This window comes from Grus americana, chromosome 16, assembly GCF_028858705.1.
Source record: "Grus americana isolate bGruAme1 chromosome 16, bGruAme1.mat, whole genome shotgun sequence".
NCBI lineage: Eukaryota > Metazoa > Chordata > Aves > Gruiformes > Gruidae > Grus > Grus americana.
The window spans coordinates 6,045,208-6,065,962 of NC_072867.1; the positions used below are offsets into that span (position 1 = coordinate 6,045,208).

General features: G+C 39.6%; 2 protein-coding genes across 6 annotated transcripts in view; one reads left to right on the plus strand and one right to left on the minus strand.

Moving 5' to 3' along the window:
* LOC129213986 (melanotransferrin-like) lies at positions 1-16,612 on the plus strand. 4 transcript variants are annotated; one of them, XR_008579593.1, is made up of 19 exons: positions 15-115; positions 1,152-1,190; positions 2,414-2,577; positions 3,668-3,767; positions 4,829-5,005; positions 5,495-5,657; positions 5,764-5,828; positions 6,510-6,667; positions 7,752-7,938; positions 8,108-8,256; positions 8,473-8,563; positions 8,873-8,941; positions 9,239-9,421; positions 9,703-9,859; positions 10,585-10,667; positions 11,916-12,100; positions 12,493-12,679; positions 13,459-13,877; positions 16,488-16,612. XR_008579593.1 is itself a non-coding variant. In XM_054844944.1 (18 exons), exons 1-18 carry the CDS (start codon positions 64-66, stop codon positions 13,506-13,508), a joined length of 2,259 nt encoding a protein of 752 aa, XP_054700919.1. In that variant the 5' UTR covers positions 15-63; the 3' UTR covers positions 13,509-14,548. The 4 variants fall into 4 exon arrangements, 2 of the variants coding, with proteins under 2 accessions (XP_054700920.1, XP_054700919.1); XR_008579594.1 differs by lacking the exon at positions 16,488-16,612 and having other exon boundaries at positions 13,459-13,624; positions 13,723-14,548; XM_054844944.1 differs by lacking the exon at positions 16,488-16,612 and having other exon boundaries at positions 13,459-14,548.
* PRR14L (proline rich 14 like) overlaps positions 15,771-20,755 on the minus strand; it is a 20,902-nt gene continuing 15,917 nt past the window's right edge. For both annotated transcript variants that reach the window (XM_054844925.1, XM_054844926.1), the window contains 2 exons: positions 20,162-20,233; positions 15,771-19,477 (listed from right to left, as the gene is read on the minus strand). In XM_054844925.1, coding sequence (XP_054700900.1) covers positions 19,201-19,477; positions 20,162-20,233 — 349 coding nt within the window. In that variant the 3' untranslated portion in view covers positions 15,771-19,200. The remainder of the gene's footprint in view (positions 19,478-20,161; positions 20,234-20,755) is intronic.

The following is a 20,755-nucleotide window of genomic DNA, read 5'->3' on the forward strand; positions in this document are numbered from 1 at the left end:
TTCCTGGTATGAGAAAGCCGAGCGTCAGGGTAGAGAAAGGATCCTTGCTGAACTGCTGTAATCATGAAGACAGTGGTTTTAATTGTCCTAATCATCTTTGCTTTGCTGTCTTCAGGTAAGGCTGTTGCAGAGAGGGAAAGAGAAAGGTGACCTCTGGATGGGTTACCAGGATACAAACTCTAATATATGCTTTCGTTTTGTTTTCTTCTGTGCAAAGAAGTTGCAGCTAGAACTGTGCCTGTGATTTCCATTTGCCTGTATTTTTCCTGTTTGATCATTGGCAGATGGTGACCCTGTTAATTTTGAAGCAGCTTGATACACTAGTTTCTTAGTAATTCAGTGAAGGCTCGTTTCCTTTGAATAGTTGAGATCTGTGTACTCATTAATGCTGTCAGAATGAATCCGTGTATTTCAAGCTGCTCCCCTCTAAAACCACAACGGGTTCTTTTTGGAATTGTGCTGAATTAACGTCCAAACAAGTGGAATATAATGTCTGATGCTATGCTCAAAGAAATAAAAACTTCAATGTTTTAAGTGTAAACCTTTTTTCCAGGCAATATTTTTGTTTAATATTAACAGATCGCCACAGAGCCAAATGCTTAAACATCTGGAAATGACAATGTTAGAGATGTTGTTGTGTTTTCTGTGCATTCAGTCCTGGTTTACATTACATAGTATAGGACTCTCTCAAGTTACATAACTGCATGCTATTTTTATATATAATAATAACAACTTTTTTTCTCTTTAAATGCATAGTATCTTCTTGGGATGTATATGATGATATATTTCAGAGTAGAAGGCATTTAATAGGAAGTATACAAAATAAGTCATAGTACATCCAAGATGGAATAATTAGAGCCTAAAGCACAAGAGGAAATTTTGTTGACATGTCTGGACTACGTTAAGATACAGCTTCATAGTCAGTTTAAACCAAACTTCCAACTTCCTCTGGAAAAGGAGGTTTCACCTTCTCCTCCACTTCTAATTGCATCTCCCTTCTTTCTGCTGGCACCGTTTTGTTTTTTGTTTCTTTTTTATTGATTACTTAGTTTTCAGCTGGAAAGAGATCTGACAACTGAATAGTTCAGTTCTGCTACAAATTTATGGAGTGTTCCTGTGCAGATTATTTAATCTCTTTCTTTGGCATCCAGAAACGAAGATAATTCTTACTAACTTCCTGCTTGGAAGAGGTAGGATCATAAGGATTTTGTGGTTAATGTTTGTTCAATGCTCTGTTCGACACAGTACACGATTCTTCATTGTCAATAACCAAATTGTCCCTAGTTTCTGTCTTTAATGGTGGGTGTTGTCATGGAAGATAAACCTCTCTATCTTGAGGGAAGTGCAGCAAGTTGTCATTGCTGAGGCAACACTTAGATAGCATATTGTTTAAAAACAGAAGACGACCCAAGTCATGAAATTACCATCATAATTTCAAGTAGTCCCAGATCCTCACTTTCCTGGATTGAGGGATTTGGTTTATTCTGTTATAAAGTAACATTTAATTGCGAACTTCTTCCAACTTAAATTTTTCATACTTCTCCTCTGATCAAAAGTTTTCTGACCCTTGAGCTCTGATGTGTCATATTATTTAAAATTGGGTAGTCCTTGTCTGGAAAGAAAATGGGGACAAAATACTTTTCTAACAAAGCATGGCGCTCAGTGAGAAATGCTTTTCTAACGAAGCATGTAGCTCAGAGCTGTGAGACAGCTGGGGCTTGGAACACCAGTTATTTTCTGTTTGAAAAACAACAACCCCCTCTAAAGACTAAATTCAACAAAGCTAAAGCAACTTGATCCCCTACCAACATCTTCCCTCCATACTTCTTGTTCTTTTGCAGGCTTAGTTCTGACTCTCTAGAACTTTGTAACAGAAATATTAAGATTGGTATGAATAAATTCTGCATGGGAATATGTGTGTATGAAAGCACCAGAGGAAACAGCAGAGCAAAGGTTAAAAGAATGGCCTGTATTGATAACGAAGGACACAATTGACAGCAATAAAACTGATAAACCCTGGGGAATGCATTGTTTACATCAGGAGTAGAAGGTCTGTGCTCTGATAAGGTCACATCCCAGTTGGCTTGTTAGGAGAAAAGCTGCAGTTTGATAACAGGAAGATGGTAACAAGGTTACCCTACGTTGTAAGTGACTCCATGTTGGGCAAAAGTGGTCTTGGTCAGACTGCCTGGGCACATCTCTTGGGTACCTGTAAGTATGTGGATATGTGACTGTGAGGGAGCAGAATCAACTTACTTGTGAAGTTAAATAAAATAAAATAGCCTCCCTCTACAATAAGGTCTTAAATTGAATGTTGGTGTGTTTTGGGTTTGGTGTGGGGGTTTTTTGTTGGTTTTTTTTTTTTTTTTTTACTAAATCCTACAAATCTTGACTTCTTTTTTTAATCCTACAGGGAAGAAATTCCGATGGTGCACCCTCTCGGACCTAGAACAGAGAAAGTGTGCTGAACTGTCCAAAGCACTTATGGCTGTGCTGCCCCTCGCTACTGTCAACTCATTTGCTAGAATTTCTTGCATCAGAGCCCACAATACATATGACTGCATTGATAAAATCAGGGTGAGTTCACAGAGATTTTAAAACTGATTTTGAGTCCAAATCCTCTTTTGAAGAGTAACTGGTAAACAGAATCCATGGGAGAATAAAATGATACAATGGTATTGCATATATGACAAAGTACATGGTAGCTTGAGAGGCAAGAATTAAAACCCATGAGCATTCTACTAGATGTACTATTTTACCTCAGCTAATATCTTTGCAATCTCCAGGAAATAAGTAGAAAGCTGCTTGGAAATAAACAGACAAAACCAAACTACTAAATTAAAACTTGCTTGGAGCATTCCCCTTGCTTGTGGGTTTTAGTCCTACTCTGACTATAATGAGTATTTTCTCTTCCCTTTCTTCCCTGATATTTTTAGCCCCTAGTTAGTCTTTTCTGAAGTAAAGAGCAAAGCCTTTTTTCATATAAAAATCTTTTAATTTCAATAAAATTAGACCTGTTGTAAGTATAAGCTCTTGTGATTGCCCAGTTCTGAAACAAAATTTTCATAATGCTGTATGCTTTGAAAAAAATCACTAATGAAAAAGGAAGATAAGCATTTGCTGTAGAATAATTTCATTAACATACCTAAAACTTGATTAGGTTAGAGAATTTCAGTTTCCATTTTCACTCAGTCCCAGTTGCCTTTAACGGAGTCCAAATCTGACCTGGAAAACAAAACAAAGAAAACCTTTCTTGTTGTTTCAGGGAATAATTTATTGTAGGTCCTGCAACCCTTGTTAATAGACTTCAGTTCCACTTTTTGGGTTATGGGAAGATTATAGCCAGGAGAACTCTGAGAGGGATTTGGGGTCTTAGGGGTTGCCTTTTTCTTCAGTTGGCATCAGAATTGTGTTTTTAGAATGGAAGGCCCAAAGAGGAGGTGAGAAAGGATGTTACTGGAAAAGAACTGGTAATTTTTGAGGGTAACTCAGCCTTCATTGCTAACATTTCACCACGCTTAGTAGCAGGGATTCAATTAAAAAACAAATCAAATGTTTGTAAAAGTCACTAGTTACTACTTCTCAGGCAGAAACTCTGTTCTTGAAGCTGCTCTGTTTGTTTCCCTGTAAACACACTTGTTTTGAGGGTTTTGCTGTTGTTTTTAAGGCAAATAAAGCGGATGCGGCCTCCTTGGATGCTGGAGATGTTTACTCTGCTGTAAAGCTATATGGTTTGACAGTGGTGGCAAAGGAGATCTATGATCAAGGTAGGTTCATAAAGCAAAAGAATAAGCAATAAGCTGTACTAGTTATTTGGCTAATAAATTGTTGTGCAGTGAAAGGCAAAGCTCAAGAATTCTTGAAAAAAAAGTCTGTATGTTTTCATTAACTTTATAGGAGTACGGAGGTGACTAACAACTGTTTCTAAAATACTTAGTAATGATGAAAAAAATACCAATGGTGCTTTGTATGTAGTAGCCTTTCTACCTGTGGTACTGTCACTATCACAAATTGTATTCATCTACTCCTGCCTGCAGCACTGGTGTACAGGAGTACTACATCTTGTAGGGAATAAGAAGGGGTTTATTCCACCTATGTCTATTCTTATATCATGCTCTTCACTAGTGTAACTGAACATTTACTAGTGGTTCATTAAGAGATTAGCTTCTTTCATGAATTAATTCTCTCCTCCTCATCCTAAAGTGACAAGAATATAAGGTGGAGAATCTTGTTATGGTAAGATTCCTCTTAATTCCTGGCAGACCTGAACAGTCTGTGCAATGAATGATTTGTAAGGCAAGAATAAGTCTGAGCCAAAATCAAGCATACAGTAGAAAATACTTGTGGGACATGAATCTGAGAAGGAAGCCATATTAGCAGACGGATGTAGGAAGAGACTAATAAGGGGACAGTGTGAGAAAAGAAGTGAATTTTGTTTTGGCTGAAGAACCGTGAAATCGTAGCGGTAAGTATGTTCTGAGGATAAGACATAGGAGTTCTTTCCATTACAATAACTAAACAGTGTGATACAAATGTTCAAAATTCTTGAGAAGCAATTGCATTGGATGATGGAGCTGGATGATCTTCTAAGCCTTTTCCACCAGATTTTTACATTCTTGCTTTGCACATCACTTGCATTGCTCAGTTTGAGAAGGTGCCATGTAGCCAGTATATGGTAAAGTTCCTGGCATGAGTACCTATGTTTCATATGGCTAAGAGTTTGTTTTTCCTTAGCCATGTTCACAGAAGTAGTTGAACTCCTGTACACAGATGGAAGCTGTAGAATTGGGATTTAATTATTTCTGTTACGTATTTTGTCCTGTTGCAGGAAATTGTGTGTTTGCTGTGGCCATTGCCAAACGAGGAACTCTGGATGTCCAGAGGCTACGAGGTGTGCGCAGCTGCCACAATGGAGCTAGGTGGACATCAGGCTGGAATATTCCACTTGGCTTTCTCCTTGCAAGAAATGATCTTTCCTGGGATGAGGCACAACCTCTGAGCCAAGGTGGGTGATAGGAGCCATAGGGCTACGTGTCTGCCTTCAGCAGAAGTGAATGAAATGCAAGCAGATGTACAATAAACTGAGCTATGTGGAAACTGAAGGGCTTTGTAGGTGAGATATTCTCTGCGAGTGTTTTTGACACTGGCTCTTAGCTCTCTTCAGAACTTTTCTAGTGATCTCAGAGCAACAGAACTGTTACCAAAACAGGAAATCTTTGTGTTCTGTATGCAATAGGGAACAAATCTTTGCAATATCTAGCCAGCACAAAGATGGTTTTAACCAAACAAAATTTGATCACTCTGTTTCTAGCAAATGTTTCATATTTGAAGTTTAGACAATGAAGCAGCATTTGCTGATTTATTTATATATATTTTTTTAAAGCACCACAGTCCTAGTTATGCCCATGATATGTTTGGCCCCTTTTCTTTCTTCCATTTTTTCCCATTTGACTTTTTTTCTTTCGTTTTGTTTATTTCCCCCCTGCATATGCAGTAATCAGTGAGTATTTCAATGCAAGTTGCATCCCTGGGGTTGGTGTTGCTGCTCCTCGACTGTGTGCTCTCTGTCAAGGGCAAAAATCTTATGTCAGAGACAAGAACCACTTCTGCGAGACAAGCAGTAATGAACCCTTCTATGACTCTGAGGGAGCCTTCAGGTGAGCTCTGTGACACAGGTGCTGAATTTACCTTCAGGGAAAAAGAACTTGCGAGGGAGGAAAAGCCAGGTGACATGTTAATAGGATGGCATTTGTCTTCCTGCAGGTGCTTGAAGAATGGAGTGGCAGATGTTGCCTTTTTAGATCATCTAGCAATTATGAGTGCCACAGGTAATCCTAAAAACTTAGATTCCTTTTAACCTCTGGCTGTGTTCTTTTCTGCATGGGAGTTTGGGGGATCTGCCTATATTTTTGTTGTTTCCAGGGAAAAATCAGTCCCTACAAGCAATTCAGTGGTATTTCTTGGCGCTCTACAAAAATCAGAAGGAAACAGAAAAAGAAAGAGTAAGTGAGCAATAATTGCTCACCGGAGATTCTTAGAATGGGAGCAGGCAGATGTTTTTATGCAGGTGATTTCTTTAGCCTAAAGTCTCTGACGCAACTGTCAGTATTTGCATTGCCTGAGTTGTAAGATTCCTTTTAAAATTCAGTGTACTGAGCTCCTAGAATGTGCAGTTCCCATATACCTGTTTTGTATTTTTGAACTCAGTCGAGCTCTGTATCAACATTTTTGAAGGCGGTTAGCAGTAGAATTTGCAGGTAGGTATTTTTAAACAAACATATTTTCAGGGGTACAGCTTAAAGAGTATTTGGGAGTACCTCTGGCTGAGGTCCCTCTCTTTGTTAAGAGAAGAGCATACCAAAGACAACTTTCCCTAGTGTGCTTGGTACACTGTGCTGCTTGCATAATCTTTGAGCAACCTCCTCTGAAAAATGTTTTACCTTCCATCTCTGTGCTTGCTGCCAAGTCATGTCTTACTTCATGGATTCATGAGTGTCCTGTTGTTTCAGAGTCAGAACAACAGGAATATGAACTCTTATGTCCTGATGGGACTACAGCTGAGCTGGCTGAATACACCACATGTAACTTGGGCAAGGGGCCTGGCCGTGGCGTCATCGCCCGCCACAACTTCCAGAAGATCACCAACAAATTTCTTACCATGATCCAAGTGAGTGGATATTATCTCCAGACACAGGCTTTTCTTCTGTCTTTGTGTAGAAATTACCACCTGGTTTGCCTTCTTTCTTCAGAAATGTATAGTTTGTGAGAAAAAGGACTAAAACTTGTTTTTTCTGGGGAAGGATCCTGCATTGGCTTCTGGAAGAAGGTTTTACTTCTCTCCAAAGTGTTCTTCTGTAGAAAACTGGGAATAAATAAGTAAAGAAGGGGAATATGTCATAACACGCAAACTGGAAAATGGCTAATGGTGTTCATGCTGCCCTGGAACTTAGGTGAATTTTTATGTAGCTGAGGGAGACGCGTAGGTTCAGGCAGGGTTCACCTTTGTTCCTCTCTTTTTCTCAACTTATAAATAGTATCTGTTTCCTTCACATCCAGGAATCTATTTGAAGCTGAACCTGAGATGCATATTTAAATGCAAATTTAAAGAATTTACGAAGCCATCCAGCCCTTAAAATAGTCCAGCAGACAATGAATAATTCAACCCAGTGGTTGTGCTGTCCTGTGGACTCTGGCAGATAGCAGTTGTACAAAATCTCTTCTTTACTGAGAGGTCTTCATATGCCTTTGTCAGTGCACTTATTATTAACACATATCTTAGCTGTGTTCCCCCGCAGATAGCAATGGCTATGCAGCAGTGTTCCTGGTATGCTTCTCAGGGCTTTCTTCTCTTCCAGTACCATCAGGCTGGACAGAGCTACTTTGCGGGTGGTACTTCCCCATCATGAAGCACATGATATCTTGCACCCCTTTACTGCACTGATCTTTGTCACAAATGTTTTTCACTCAGCTGTACTCCCTCAGTTGCCTTTCCAGGATAGGAGACATTGAGCACAGCCCAATAAATTGGAATAACTAAGATGGGAAAAAATTCTTAAAAAAAGTGAATCATATAATGCTTTTAGGACAGGAACCATCCACTCACTGCAGTGCCTGTGGGCTTTGTCCCATAGTGATAGAACCCTGAGTGTTATGTTATAAACCATTCATATGAAGGGAGGGGAGGATGAGGCTGCCTGTTACAGGAAGGACGAGCAGATCTGTTGCAATTAAAAGTGTTGTTCTTGTCCTAGCGCCTCTTTGGGCGAAAGGGAAAGGAAAGAGCCAGGTTTGAACTCTTCACTTCAGCACCCTTTGGGGGAAAGAACCTGCTGTTCCGGGATGCCACTCAGCACCTGCAGCTTCTTGAGGAGCAGCTAGAGATTGCCTATATCCTTGGTCTGGATTATGTAGCTCTCCTTAAGGGACTTGGCCATGAAGGTGAGAAGCCCTCCGGTGGATTGTAGCTAAGGAAGGGGAAGAAAAAGTTCTCTTTCCATGTTATTCCTCCCTGCTAGGCACAAATGCATAGACCTAAATGTCCCCTCAGCAAAGAACAGATTGGTGCATAGGTGACATGATCTCACTGTGCACCTTCTTTCTAATGCAGGGAGCTCTTTGGACAACAGTGTTGTGCGCTGGTGCTGCATCAGTGACGCTGAGCTTCGCAAATGTGAGGAGTGGGCACTGAGCATCAAATCAGACCCATTAGTCTGTGTCCAAGCAACTTCCATGACCAAATGCATTGAAATGATCAAGGTAGGAAACTCCCTCTGGTCAGGGTAAGACGGCACAGGGTGTGTATGTCCTTATCTGAGCTGAACAAGAGGAAAAACAGCTTGTACGCTAGAGGATCTGGTGGGAATGAGAGGGAATTTATGCAGGGGAATTTCCAACCAGTGCGGAAGTACAGCTGCTTGGTTACACAATTCATGCAAATCCTGTTTTTGTTATTTCCTATAATGCTGTTGGCAGAGTAGTGAGGCTGATGCAGTCACCCTGGACGCAACACATGTCTACATCGCAGGGAGGTGTGGGTTGGTGCCTGTAGCTGCAGAATGTTATGGTAAGTTCTCATGTGTCCTTAGCGTAAGGGAGGGAATCAAAAAAGTGCCATTAAAAATATAGTGAAATTTCCACAGTTTGTGATGTTTTGTGATGGAAGGAGGAATCAATATCTATGTCCAAATACTCTTCCCAGCTCTTCCACTAACTGGCTTTAGCATTTGCTCTGGCTGTTTATTATATCTCTTCTGTAAAAGGGACAGAGGTGCTGACATGGCTCAAGATAATTGCAAGGTTTTTGATGGGGTGCTGCCATGTAATAGGAATGACAACAGTCACAAGATCCTTAATGGTTATCTCTCTTCTGCAGGGGGAGGTTGTGCCCCAGCTGCTAAGAGCATGAAGGAAACAGGGAAACAAATTCATCCTAAGCACAAAGGTAACAGGACAACTTTGAGAAGGCAAAAGGTTTATATTTTCTCGAGACTGCCTCTAGGATTTATGTAGGAATGTATTTTCATGTTGGTTTGGGAAAGAAATTGCTGTGCATGTTCAGTAGGAGCTTTACAGATAATGCTGGGTAGCTGGGACAAGAGCCTTGTGGCTAAGCAAAGAATGCAGATCCTCTACTGTAACTGAAGATATCATGACAGGATGAGAGAGAGAAGAGGGGGGCTGTATCTGTCTGGAATACTTATTTGCCTTGGAATAACTGGTGGTTCTCATTCTTTTACAGCACTGCCACCAGTTTATGCTGTTGCCCTAGCTAAGAAAAATGCCAAACAGATTAACATCCGTAATCTTAGGGGAAGGCGATCCTGCCACAGTCACCTGTATAGTCCTGGAGGATGGTTACTGCTTTCCAAATACACAGTGGGAGCTCTGGAGAACAATACTGAGAACCGTGACATTGGCTCTGGTAAGGGCTGCTCTGGGTTATCTGTTGATTAAACCATGGACATCTGAAGCTCCAAATTTGGGAGTAAAATGGAGATGGGGCCGTGAGGATCTGACCAGCAAGTGACGATTGCAGTCTCAGAGGGTGTTGAAGCAGCTCTTCCTCCTATCTGTGTGATTCGTCATACTATTTAGCCCTCTTCTTGCTAGCAATTAGGATGGAATTCTATTCCTGTCTTTTCCCATGCATGAAGAGGCTTTGGAATACCTTGCCCTAATCTCACCTCAGTTTTCTCTACTCAGTTTATCAGAATTACTTTTGGAAGGGCTGCATGCCAGGAGCGGATGGAAACCTGTGCAAGGTGTGCATTGGAGACAGTGAGGTGGAAGGGGCTCGAGTATCTAGCAGATGTGCTGCAAGTCACAACGAACGTTACTATGGTAATATGGGAGCACTCAGGTAAGCCTTTTGTCAGTCAGAAATGCAGAGCAATAGCTGGAATTGGCTTATTATTTTGCTGATGGTTTTCTTCAGAGGTGGGTTTATTTTGGTTTTTCTTTTTTATTAAGCAACTGGCTGCATAAACTTTTGCTGGCATGTATTTTGCTTTGGTTGCAGTTGCTATGGGATGTGCAGCTGATTGGTGATTTAGAACAGCCATTAAACCATTTCCAGAGCAAGACAACTCTTCCAAACATATAAGACTTAGAGCATTGGTACTGACTCGTTAAAGAAAAGGGATGAAAGACAGTTAGAAGGTCAGAGAGCAGAGGTGATGTGGTAAGAAGCAGTCTAGGGTACAGGAGGTAATTAAGTAGACTGGAGATAGTAAAAAAAAAAATAGTTGAAGCAGAAGCAGAGAATATTAAAGGTCAAAGCACTCTTATAGAATATATATAATGCATTTAGTTCAATTACATTCTCTTTCCTGGCTAGGCACAGGTGAGGCTGCATGGACATTGTGCCACAACTTTGACTTGGGAGCTGCTTTCAGGGATGAAAGGGATTGTCTTATCAAACATGTGAACGCTCTCCACCAAGGTCTATACTGACATCACTAACTTGTTCCGTATAACAACCAAGTAATTACAGACAAAGGGGATACTTCTAGCTACTCCTGGACGACGTCAGTCATTGTGTAGTGGCTGCCTCTGGTAACTTCTTGGTTTCTTTTCCTGCACTAGGTGCCTAGTTGGCAATCCCAGTGGAAGAAGCTTCGGAGATGTAGCTTTCCTGGAACACTCTAACCTACTCCAGAACATAAAGAGTGAGAGGCAGATATTCTCTTTTTCTTTGAGAATGTTCAGTAGTGTCAGTTACTTCCCACACAGAGACCATTACTCATGAGGATCAGCTTTTACAGGTTTAATCTAGGTCCATGAAGTTGTATTTGTGACTGGAAAATTGCAAGAACCTCCCTGCATGTAGGTGTTGCAGTAAAGCTCAGATACTGTTCAGTTTTAGAGAGGAAAGAGGAAGAGTCACTGAGTGCAAAGATCAAGGTGTGTGTTGGGGGGGTAATCATCCTTGGAAACTGCACTGATTTTTGGAAAGCTCAAAGCTTTATAAAGCAAGTGACTTTTCCCACCAAATCTTCTCCCATAGGCAGCCATATTACATGTACCCATTGTTTTTAATCAGAGTTGCAAGACTGAAAATGGCAGATAAGGGCGATGCTGTGGGCTGTTTGTGCTGGAAGATGTTCCATGATGTCATGGTGACACGGCAACGTCCTCGTTTTGTTTCACAGGCACTTATGGAATAAACAGTCTGAATAGCCTAATAGATAAAAATAGTGCAAATTATTTTGCCTTTCACAGTTTCTAAAACAACACTGTTACTAGACTGTGAAATGTTTAATTTCCTTTGGGAAATACTGATCTTTGCAACAATCTAGCAATTGGATTTTATGAAAATGGTTTTGGTTACAGTCAGTTAAATCCCCTCAATCTCTTAAATTATGCCTACTGCTCTAACAGCCAAAATACACTGCCTTTTCATAGAGTTGAAGAGAAAGGGACCCCCTATTTTATTCAGCCTGATAAAGCACACTGAAATTCTATTTTAGGCAATTTCAGTAACAGAAGAGGCTTTTCTAAGAGAGGATTCTCTCTAAAATCAAGTGGAGATATAAGGGCCTTGAAACCCACAGGAATTCCGCAGCAATGAGCAGTTTGTTTGGGGAAGCAAAGGACATGCAGGCTGAATTGCTTTGTTTTCAGAAAGTGATCTGATTACAGATGAAGATGAGGCATGATAAGCTGTTCGTATGCCTTGATATTACTCTAGTTTTTAGTTGATAGGTGCATTTTAAGTTCACTGACCTGTTTCCTCAGAGGAGACACTGCCGTGCTCCTTACGTGTTCCTAATAAATGACGATGTAGCACGCTGCATTTGTTTTGAACATACTAACTAATCTTCTTCCTCTCAATTTTTAACATTTTGCATGAGATTCACCCTGTCTTCTGCTATCATTTTTTAAAAGGATTTGCTTTCACTTCATCTTCTTTTCAGATCTGGACAGCTCTGGTTGGGCAAAAGGTTATACCCCTCTTGACTTTGAACTCTTGTGTCCGGATGGAACACGTGCTGCTGTCACAGAATGGGCAGGCTGTAACCTCGGCCCCATTCCCCCCAGCACAGTCATGACTCGACCGGTCACTGTCGCTAAAATCTATGACTTTCTAATGAAATCCCAGGTAAGACAGGTAATAGGGAAAAAGTTAGCATGTTATCACGTGTTATTTACGACTGCTGAAAACTCTTTCAAGACCAAAGCTTTATATACTAAAACCATGAAGTGCTTTCAGGTCCAATATGAAAGAATTAAGAATGTACATGCATAGGAGATTGGAAAAATAATTATTTGGATTCTCTGAAGGGGCATTTTGGCATCATTGCCATTCCGCGGTGGTCATATTTTTGCTGAGAAATAAGCCACTGCAAAACTGCATCTTTTTGTACGAATAAGGACAGTGCTAGGTGAAAGTGGAACCTTTTTTCTGCTGCATCTTGCTATAAAACTGAGGGTCACCAGCTTAACCTTGCTATTTATGATCCAAGCTGTGGAACTTACTTCTTTTCTGTTTAGGAATCTCTGGGAAGCAAACTGGATTCTGAATTCCATCTCTTTCAGTCGTGGAAGTATGGTGAAAGTGATCTGCTTTTCAAAGATACTACTCAGTACCTTGTTCATGCAAGTCACATGAGCTATCAGGAAATTCTTGGAGCGTATTTCTTTCAACTGGCAGAATCAGTGTTTAATTGTACACCTGCAGGTAAAGTCAAGTTCTGAATTCTGAGTTTGAGAAAACTGCAAAGCAGGAAGCCTTCTGTGCATAGCTATTGCCCTTTTGTTTAGACTGAATGAAAATAAGTATATGTTCTACATAATCCTGTTAGTAACAATTTTCCAAGGAGTTTGGAGCTCCTTTAGAGCCTCTTACAACTCCTATCCAAAAGCACTGAAACTGGAGCTCTGCAGGAACAGAATAACCAATACATTTTAGAGTGGATATGAAGTTATTGAAATAGGACTGGTTTATTCCCACTCTGAAATTTTTCCCTTCAATTCCAAAAATCAGTTCTGAGAAAAGGGAATATAATTAATATTCATTTGGATATGTCAACTTGAGAAAAAGATAAGAAATTTTATATTTAATTTTTTAATTAGCCTCAAAGTAAGTTAAATAATTTCCTTTTGAAAAAGAGTGCACTAGAGAACTCAAGATCAAAACCATTATAAACTTAAGGGATGACTTTTTCATTTTTTCTATTGAAACGTGTATGAATTATACATTTAGCTATCACTGAAATGGAAACTCTCTGTGAGCCAGGGTGAAGCTGTTTGGGGATCTGAAAGTCTTATTGAAGTAAATGAAGATTACACAGTTAAGTTAGACTTCTGTGAGTCTAAGTTGTTAAAGAACTGAAATTTAAAAGGGGAATTTTACCTCTATTCTGCTGTTTTGGTGAAGAGTACCTGAAGAATTTGTTAAATTTGTTACTTTTAAAGCTGATAGTATCTTTAAGTGTATACTTTCTTGATGGTTTGTAGGCATCTTAGACTTCTGCAAACAGGATATCTGTGCATCCGCATCGAACTGACAGCTAATACAGAGGCTTTGCAAGGCGTGTATACCACCATCAACGTTGAAAACAAGGAAATATGCAAGTCCAACCTACCCAAAGAAATCAGCAAGGAAATAGACATCTCTAGAAATGTATGCTGAATACTCTCTTGTCTTTCTTTTTTTAAAGCAGATTTTATGTTTATGGTAACATAATACCACTCATATGTCAAACCCTTTCTTGTTTGGAGCATGGCGTCATGTGGAACAGCACAGGCCAGTCTGCGTAACCACAGCACAGAACTAGGATCAGCAATTCTGTACTACTATGGAGAAATCAGCATTTTTGTGGAAATAGCAGGGCCGATACCATGGACTAAAATACAGACTGTCATGAGTGGCACAGGTTAGTCAGTAGCAGTTTGCCTTGCTTGTCTTTTAAAAACTGTTTCCATGCAAAATCAATCAGCTGACATTTTGGTAGTTGCAGCATTGTCCTCCTATATCCATGATTTTGGTTCAGCTAGATAGTCCTCGCTGAATACACGTACTATATAGGTTGTATATGTAATTGCTATCAGAATCAGTAGTATTTTCTGCTTTTAACTGGGAAGAACATATTGGCTTTTTTAACCAATCAAAACATTTTTTTTCCTCACAAATTACTGTATTAAGGCATCTAATAACCAGCAGAACTGGATGCTTGCAGCCTTAAGGTGAAGGAAAGCAATGAATATTCATCCTTGTCAAAAACACCAAGTGTGATAGTACTTTGACACTCCAAATCTATGATTCTATGAAGTATCAAAATATGATTTATCAATTAAACAATGTTGATTTTACAAGCAGAAACTACCTGGATATGATATAAAGCCTTTTGAACAGAATGTATCATGTATTCATTTTGCCCCTTAGTAGATGATAAAGATTTAGAGTAGATTAGCTAACTATTCATTGGCAAGGCTTATTTCAGTTTGCAACAGTGGTATCATCTTCTGCTCCCCTGCCCCCTGAAGCAAGCAAGGTTAAGATTTTTAATTAAAAAAAAAAATAATAAAAAAAATCCTTCACACAAAACTTTCCAGTCCTTGCTACATCTGTTCCAGTTGTATTAACCTCAGCTAGCAATAAATGAGATGCAAATAGTGAAGGCAGTCCAGCTGCAATGAAGGCAATGTATCTACTATATAAAGGAAAAAACCAAACCAACCCCTCCACCAAAAACAACAAAGTGAGGCAGCAGTAAAATACTCGGTTGTAAAATACACTGCTAAGTGTACCTGGTTTTAAACAGTTTGTTCCATGCCTAGCTTGTCTTTCCTGTTGCTTGACTTGCAGTCACCCCCTCCTCCCCATTTGCACTTGGAGAAAGAAAAGATTTGCACTCTGACCAGCAGCAAGGGTTCTAGATTCAGTGCATCTTAGCTGAGACTGTTGTCCATCTCATTTGTCCTGTTGTTTGACTAATCAAACAGCAGAGAGGATGCGAGTCCAAACTCGTCTGCCTTTCAGACAAAGAGGGGAGAGGTGAATGGTGAATGAAACAAGTCCCAGTATTGTAACAGAGCAAAATCCTTGTATACCGGGGGGGGGGGGGGGGGGGGGGGAGCCGCATGCTTGTTTAGGTCTCTGAGGTGCTCCCTTCCTTTCTTTACTGGAGCTTACATGCCATCTGCGGGACCCACCTAACACTGCACTTCAGAGAAGGGAGTTACAAGAACAGAGTGAAGAAATGTATCTGCCAGCTTAGTTTTGCCAACTGAATAGCAATAAATTGAAAATCTGGGTTACACAGGAGATTTTGCGGGGTGGAGGGAAATTGTTTTCTGGCATAGACATTACAGATGCTTAATAGGCCTTTTTGATGTTCCTGTGCTTCAGCTTTGGTTTCAAAGCATCAGTCTGATGCCTTGCACAGACTGTAGAACATGAACGACTGGCCTACTTCAGCTTTGAACCTCTCAGTTGTGGACCTAGCAGGAACTGTCTGTGCTGTCTGGCACCTGTTATTCTACTAACTTAAGAGATGGATGCTGTCTCAACACTATGAATATTAGCTAGGATCATGCTTAAAATCCCCCCGGTCTGTTTCTGTTCCTGTATGGAAGGAAGTATGGCTAGAGATGAATGCACACTAGAATTGCTGTTCTGTCCCTCACCAACAGCCCACCCAGTTATTTAAGAGTGTTAATCTCTTTGGAGATTTGACCTCTTCCCCTCATGTATGCAAGACAGATATATCATGCACATTTACTGATACAAGCCTAATGAAGGCCTTAAAAAAACCTCAACTGAAACATTCTCAAAAAAATTTATTTCCATAAATTAAGAACACACACAAAAGAAACAGTAAAATTTTAGATTCACACAATATTGAACAGAAACAAAATGCCAAGAGCATGATGGAGGCTAATGGCACAAGTGTACAAATTCTCATTGAGCTATTTGTTAACTTGATAGCATCATACAGACTTTTAATCCACAGTTACCGTCCATATTTTAGAAGAGCACCTGGAACATAATACACCAAAGGCCCACCTCAAGTCAAATACAATAAATGAGAACTGCTTGCAGAAAATCATATCCAGCAAGCATCAGAACTCAAATGTATGCAGCTACAAGGCCAGCCAAGCCAGGCAAATGCTGTAACATACATTAAGTAGCCTTAGCTGCTCCAGTCATAATATGATGAAAATGAAATTAAAATAAGGGTTTGGGGTTTTTTTTTTTGAAAGTGATCTTTCTTTCACCCTCCCATAGTCAGCAAATTTAGCAAACAGCCAGCTGGCTCTGCGAAACTTACTACTAAGAGACAGTACGTGGCAAAAGCTTTGCAATTCTCAAGCTGCTCTAGTCGTCATTCTGTGAGCAGTACGTACAATGTCTTTCCATGATGGTAACACAAAAAATCCTCACTGGAGTGGGTTCACTTTATGAAAAGGCAAGTGTACATATCCTTCAGCTAGGGAAATACGCAAGTCCCCAAAGATGCATCCTCTATACTTTTTTCTTTCAGTTGTCTGGGACAGAAGCAGCTGAGAGTGGCAAACACCTAGCTTTTGCACAGTCATCACTCCCAGTGTACAAGCAGCAGCCACAAGGAACAAGGCTGTTCCACGAGTGCTGTAAACAGGAACAGAGGTGGGAAAGGAAAATAGAAAAAGTGCACAAGCATGACTGACATCTGTATGCTAGGGGGGAGGGGGGCAAGAGATGAAGAGATGCTTTGTCTCAATTAGCTTACATCTCTATCATCATACAAATACTAAACCAAAACAGAATAATGCTGTATATTTGGGTTTCCACAAACTAAGGTCTGGGACAAGCTGGGTAACTGCAATATTTTGTAACTTTTAAGACAAAAGAGAATTGAGTGGTTTCTTTGCTCTGTTCTTTCTGCTGTAGCTGTTAAAAAGCAAGCTAAGAAATGTTTCTGATTGCTTTGAAATAACAAGACACGGCAGGGAAGCAGACAAAAAACCCCCACGAAACAAACAAAAACCCACTATGGCCCAAAGGGAAAACCCAACATATTCCATGTTTTGAAGCACATTAGAGGTCTGAACTTTGCCTGGACCCAAGTTTCCTCCCTCCCCGCCCATATTCTTGTTTCCTTAAAAGCCCGAGTAAGGTTACAGCTCAGTTGTGTCACAGCACTAGAAGCCTCCCATACTCATAGAAGGTGAATGAATGCTGTGTAACAATCCCTTTCTATAGCATAAACCCATAAAAATATATATCTCTTGCTACAGCTTCCAACCAGTCAATAATTGGGCTGATAAACCAGTATAGGGAAAGTTTCAAACATTTTTAAAAGGTAGTTTACCTTTACTTTTTAGGGATTTATTTTTTACAAAAATAAAGAGGATCAATTAAAGATGTTCTACAGCAGCCCAAATAGGTTAACCAGACCTTGCTGCTGAACTAGTTTGTCAATATGTTCAAAGATTGCCTGCCTTGTTGTTTTACCCTCAAAACCCAAACACCACTACTTTAAGTGTGCACTCCTCTCTTTTCTTCAGTCTTCCTGATTAAAGATAATTAGCCTCTAAAACAAGAATGTAAACTTCTAGGAATCCCAGCACATATGCTGGGAGCAAAACAAGCCCAGATGACATTTCTTTCAAGACTCAGGCACACACAGTGTAATAATCCTCTACCATTTCCCTACTTTCAAAGCTCTGGAATTCAACAGATTGCTTGTTAATTTTTAGTTTTCTGTTCAGTCAGTGACAGAAGCGGCAGAGCAACAGAAGATAATGATGGTATTTTTAGTCCTGCATTTATCAGGACTTTATTAAAAATACCCACCCACTATATATTTGCTCATTTTGAAGGTAAATAGAAACTCTGTTATACGGGTAGGTAAATAAGAAAGTGCAAGTTTCAAGTGACAAGTGAAAGAAAGAACAGACTAATTAAATTTGAGCATCCCAGCAATGACAGCTTGGCCTGAATAACTTCTATAGGCACTAAAGGACAGAAATTACCTGAACTGCAGCTAGCATTCATGTTGAATTATACTTCAAGTAAGTTTAACAGAAGTTATCCCAGAAGGGAGCTCTCTTCCCTCAAAAAGTATAGCTGAGAAATTGCCCAGTGCTGCATCAGATAATTACAAATGGCCTTACATAATGAAAAAAATAGTAAAAATTTCCACATGCTAGGAGGCTCTTCATACAACGCTATTATGTACAACAGTGCTGTACAAAGAATACCTAATTATGAGCTACATGAATTGTAAATCTAAAATGGTAAAAAAACCCTCAAGATGGAAAAAAATTATTTTCTTGTTGGCATTAAAATCAAGTTGATAATTTTACTGGAATTAAAATCACTTAAAAATGAGTCTTAAAGATTTGCTGGTGTTCCCTGCATGCAGCAGCTCAGCTCAGTTAAATAAAAACTTCTACTTACATATCCTGCAGCCTAACATCTTCGTGGGCTAATTACCTTTTCCTCTGGAGAAGAGGTTGGCATTAGCCAAGTAGGTAAAAACTCTACTATTCGGGAAAAATTAGTACTGGGCACAATTTTTTTCTTAAAATATTACCTTTTTTTTTTGAGCTCAATCATGTTAAAAGGTGTCCTCATGCAGCAAATAAAGAAACATATACAAAGTGCAAGTTATTTAAAGTCTAGTTATGTGGGGCTTCTGCTGCCTGAAGCCAGGAAGGACACAGAAACTCAGAAGGAACCTTCTAAGTAAACAGAAGGAAGAAACAATTGAGAGCAAACCCAGACAGCTACTTTTAATTATTAAAAAGTTAGTGGTATATCAAGAATGTGTTTGCTAGAATTCATCGTTATCTTCTGTCAGGTTGTTCAAAATAGCCATTACAGTAACAACAGCAGACTCAAATGTGCAAATGATCTGGAGTACAGAGTTCTAGCATCACTGAAGGTGCACTACTTCCTCCTTTATACTTCTACTCTACCCCCCAAAAGGTACTTAACATAATAAAACATTAGCAGTAATTTCCAGACGTTGGGGAAGGAATGCGAAATTATACATGGCTGTGTTACACTCAAACAGGGACCTAAAAGAATCCCTCCAATAGCATTTAAAAAAATAAAATAGCACCTTAAAGAGAGCAACAGCCAAAAACTGATCATCAGATATTAGAACAGAGTGGTAGAGTAATGTATGAAGAAGTCAGTAGATTTTTCGCCAACAGGACTAAAATACTAAAGAAGCGGATTGGACCATTTCCAGCTAAATGGCTCCCTCAGATGCTAGAGGCCTGCTCCTGCTCAGCCTCCCTTGCAAAAAAGGCTTCAAGGTCCATTAGCTTCTGACTCAGAAGAGCATCTAACTCTGCACTCTGTAGCGCAGCTTTTTTTGCTCGGGTAAAACTACCCACTGCTTTGATTTTGCCTCGTGTCTTCCTTTTCCGGGGAAGAGTAAAGTCCTGAAACTCTAGAATCCGCTTTCTCTTCTGCTGGCTGACAGAGATCAAGCGTCCATTTTTCTCCTTGGGCTCTTCAAAGATCGTTTCCAAGCTCCTGGTAAAAGCAAAGGATAGAACGTAGGAATACTCAAGGAGGAGTTAACCACCTTACAAGGACAGGGAGACTGGTGGATTTCATAACCCAAATAAACACAATTCTAACTTCTACATTTTTACAGCCTCTTCACGCCTCTTGTAACGTATACTCATCTACAGCTCACACCTCCTACAACTGCACATTACTGCTAACTGGTTATTGGTGCTAATTGGTTATCGGTGCGTACACAGTTGGGTTGAATCTCTTTCTATCCGTATTTCAGTTCAAAAGCACAATCTTGATTTTATAGAATAGATTTGAACATTAAAAAAAGGTAGTACTCTTGATAATCATGCTATACTTGATGACAGGCAGTTAGTATTTTGAAGAATATTTAGTCGCCTTTGAATTTTGAAAAAGTAAGTACTGTACTTGGATGGAGGCTGGAATGAATGACTAGATGAAAAAAAAATACAAATCCATACTTAAGCAGCTACAAATTCTTAGTTCATATTCTATTTCACTGCTTTCCGTCCAAACGGTAAAATATACTATTTTTGAATTAACTTTCTCTACCATTTTAAACCAGAGCAATTTTAAAAATTTATTGCCCTCTTAGCTTGTAGACACCTTTAACCTCCCCTCTCTCTGCCTAAGTGATTTACATTTATCTTAGTTTTCTCATTAGGAAGCAGAACCAACCTGGCTGGAGGAGGGGACTTATAGTTCTTGTTTGTGTAAATTTCTTCTAAACTAAATTCTTTCTTCTTAAGCCTGAAAAAGTAATGAACAAATCAATCAAGAAAGAAGAATTTCAAAACTACCTCTCTTCACAACAAGCAGATTTACTAGAAACAAGTACGGTTTGTATTCTATGCTTAAACAGTAACTCATTATGCTTTAACTTAAAATGTAGATTTAGATTCTAATTGGGGATAGGGAGGAATGAAAAATCAAGTGGTTAAGTACTTAATTTCATATAGTGTTTTTATAAGGTCTGGGTCAAGACTTGCCATTTCTGCAGAGGTCAATGTTCCTTCTAGCATTCTATGATGTTTTGAAATAATGATGCTCAAAAGAAGAAAGGGAAATCCCTTCACAGGTGACTTTTTTGTGGTAGCTAAGACAACAAGACTTACAGTTTAGCAGATTAACATTTCATCTCTTGAGACTGGTTTTAAAAGTTAGTTATTCACACTTAGCAAGGTGATCTCTGAAGAAGTGCATTCCTTTGTCAAAGCTGGCACTTCTGTTTAAGACAGAAGTGAACAAAATACTAGATGACTGATTGGAAAA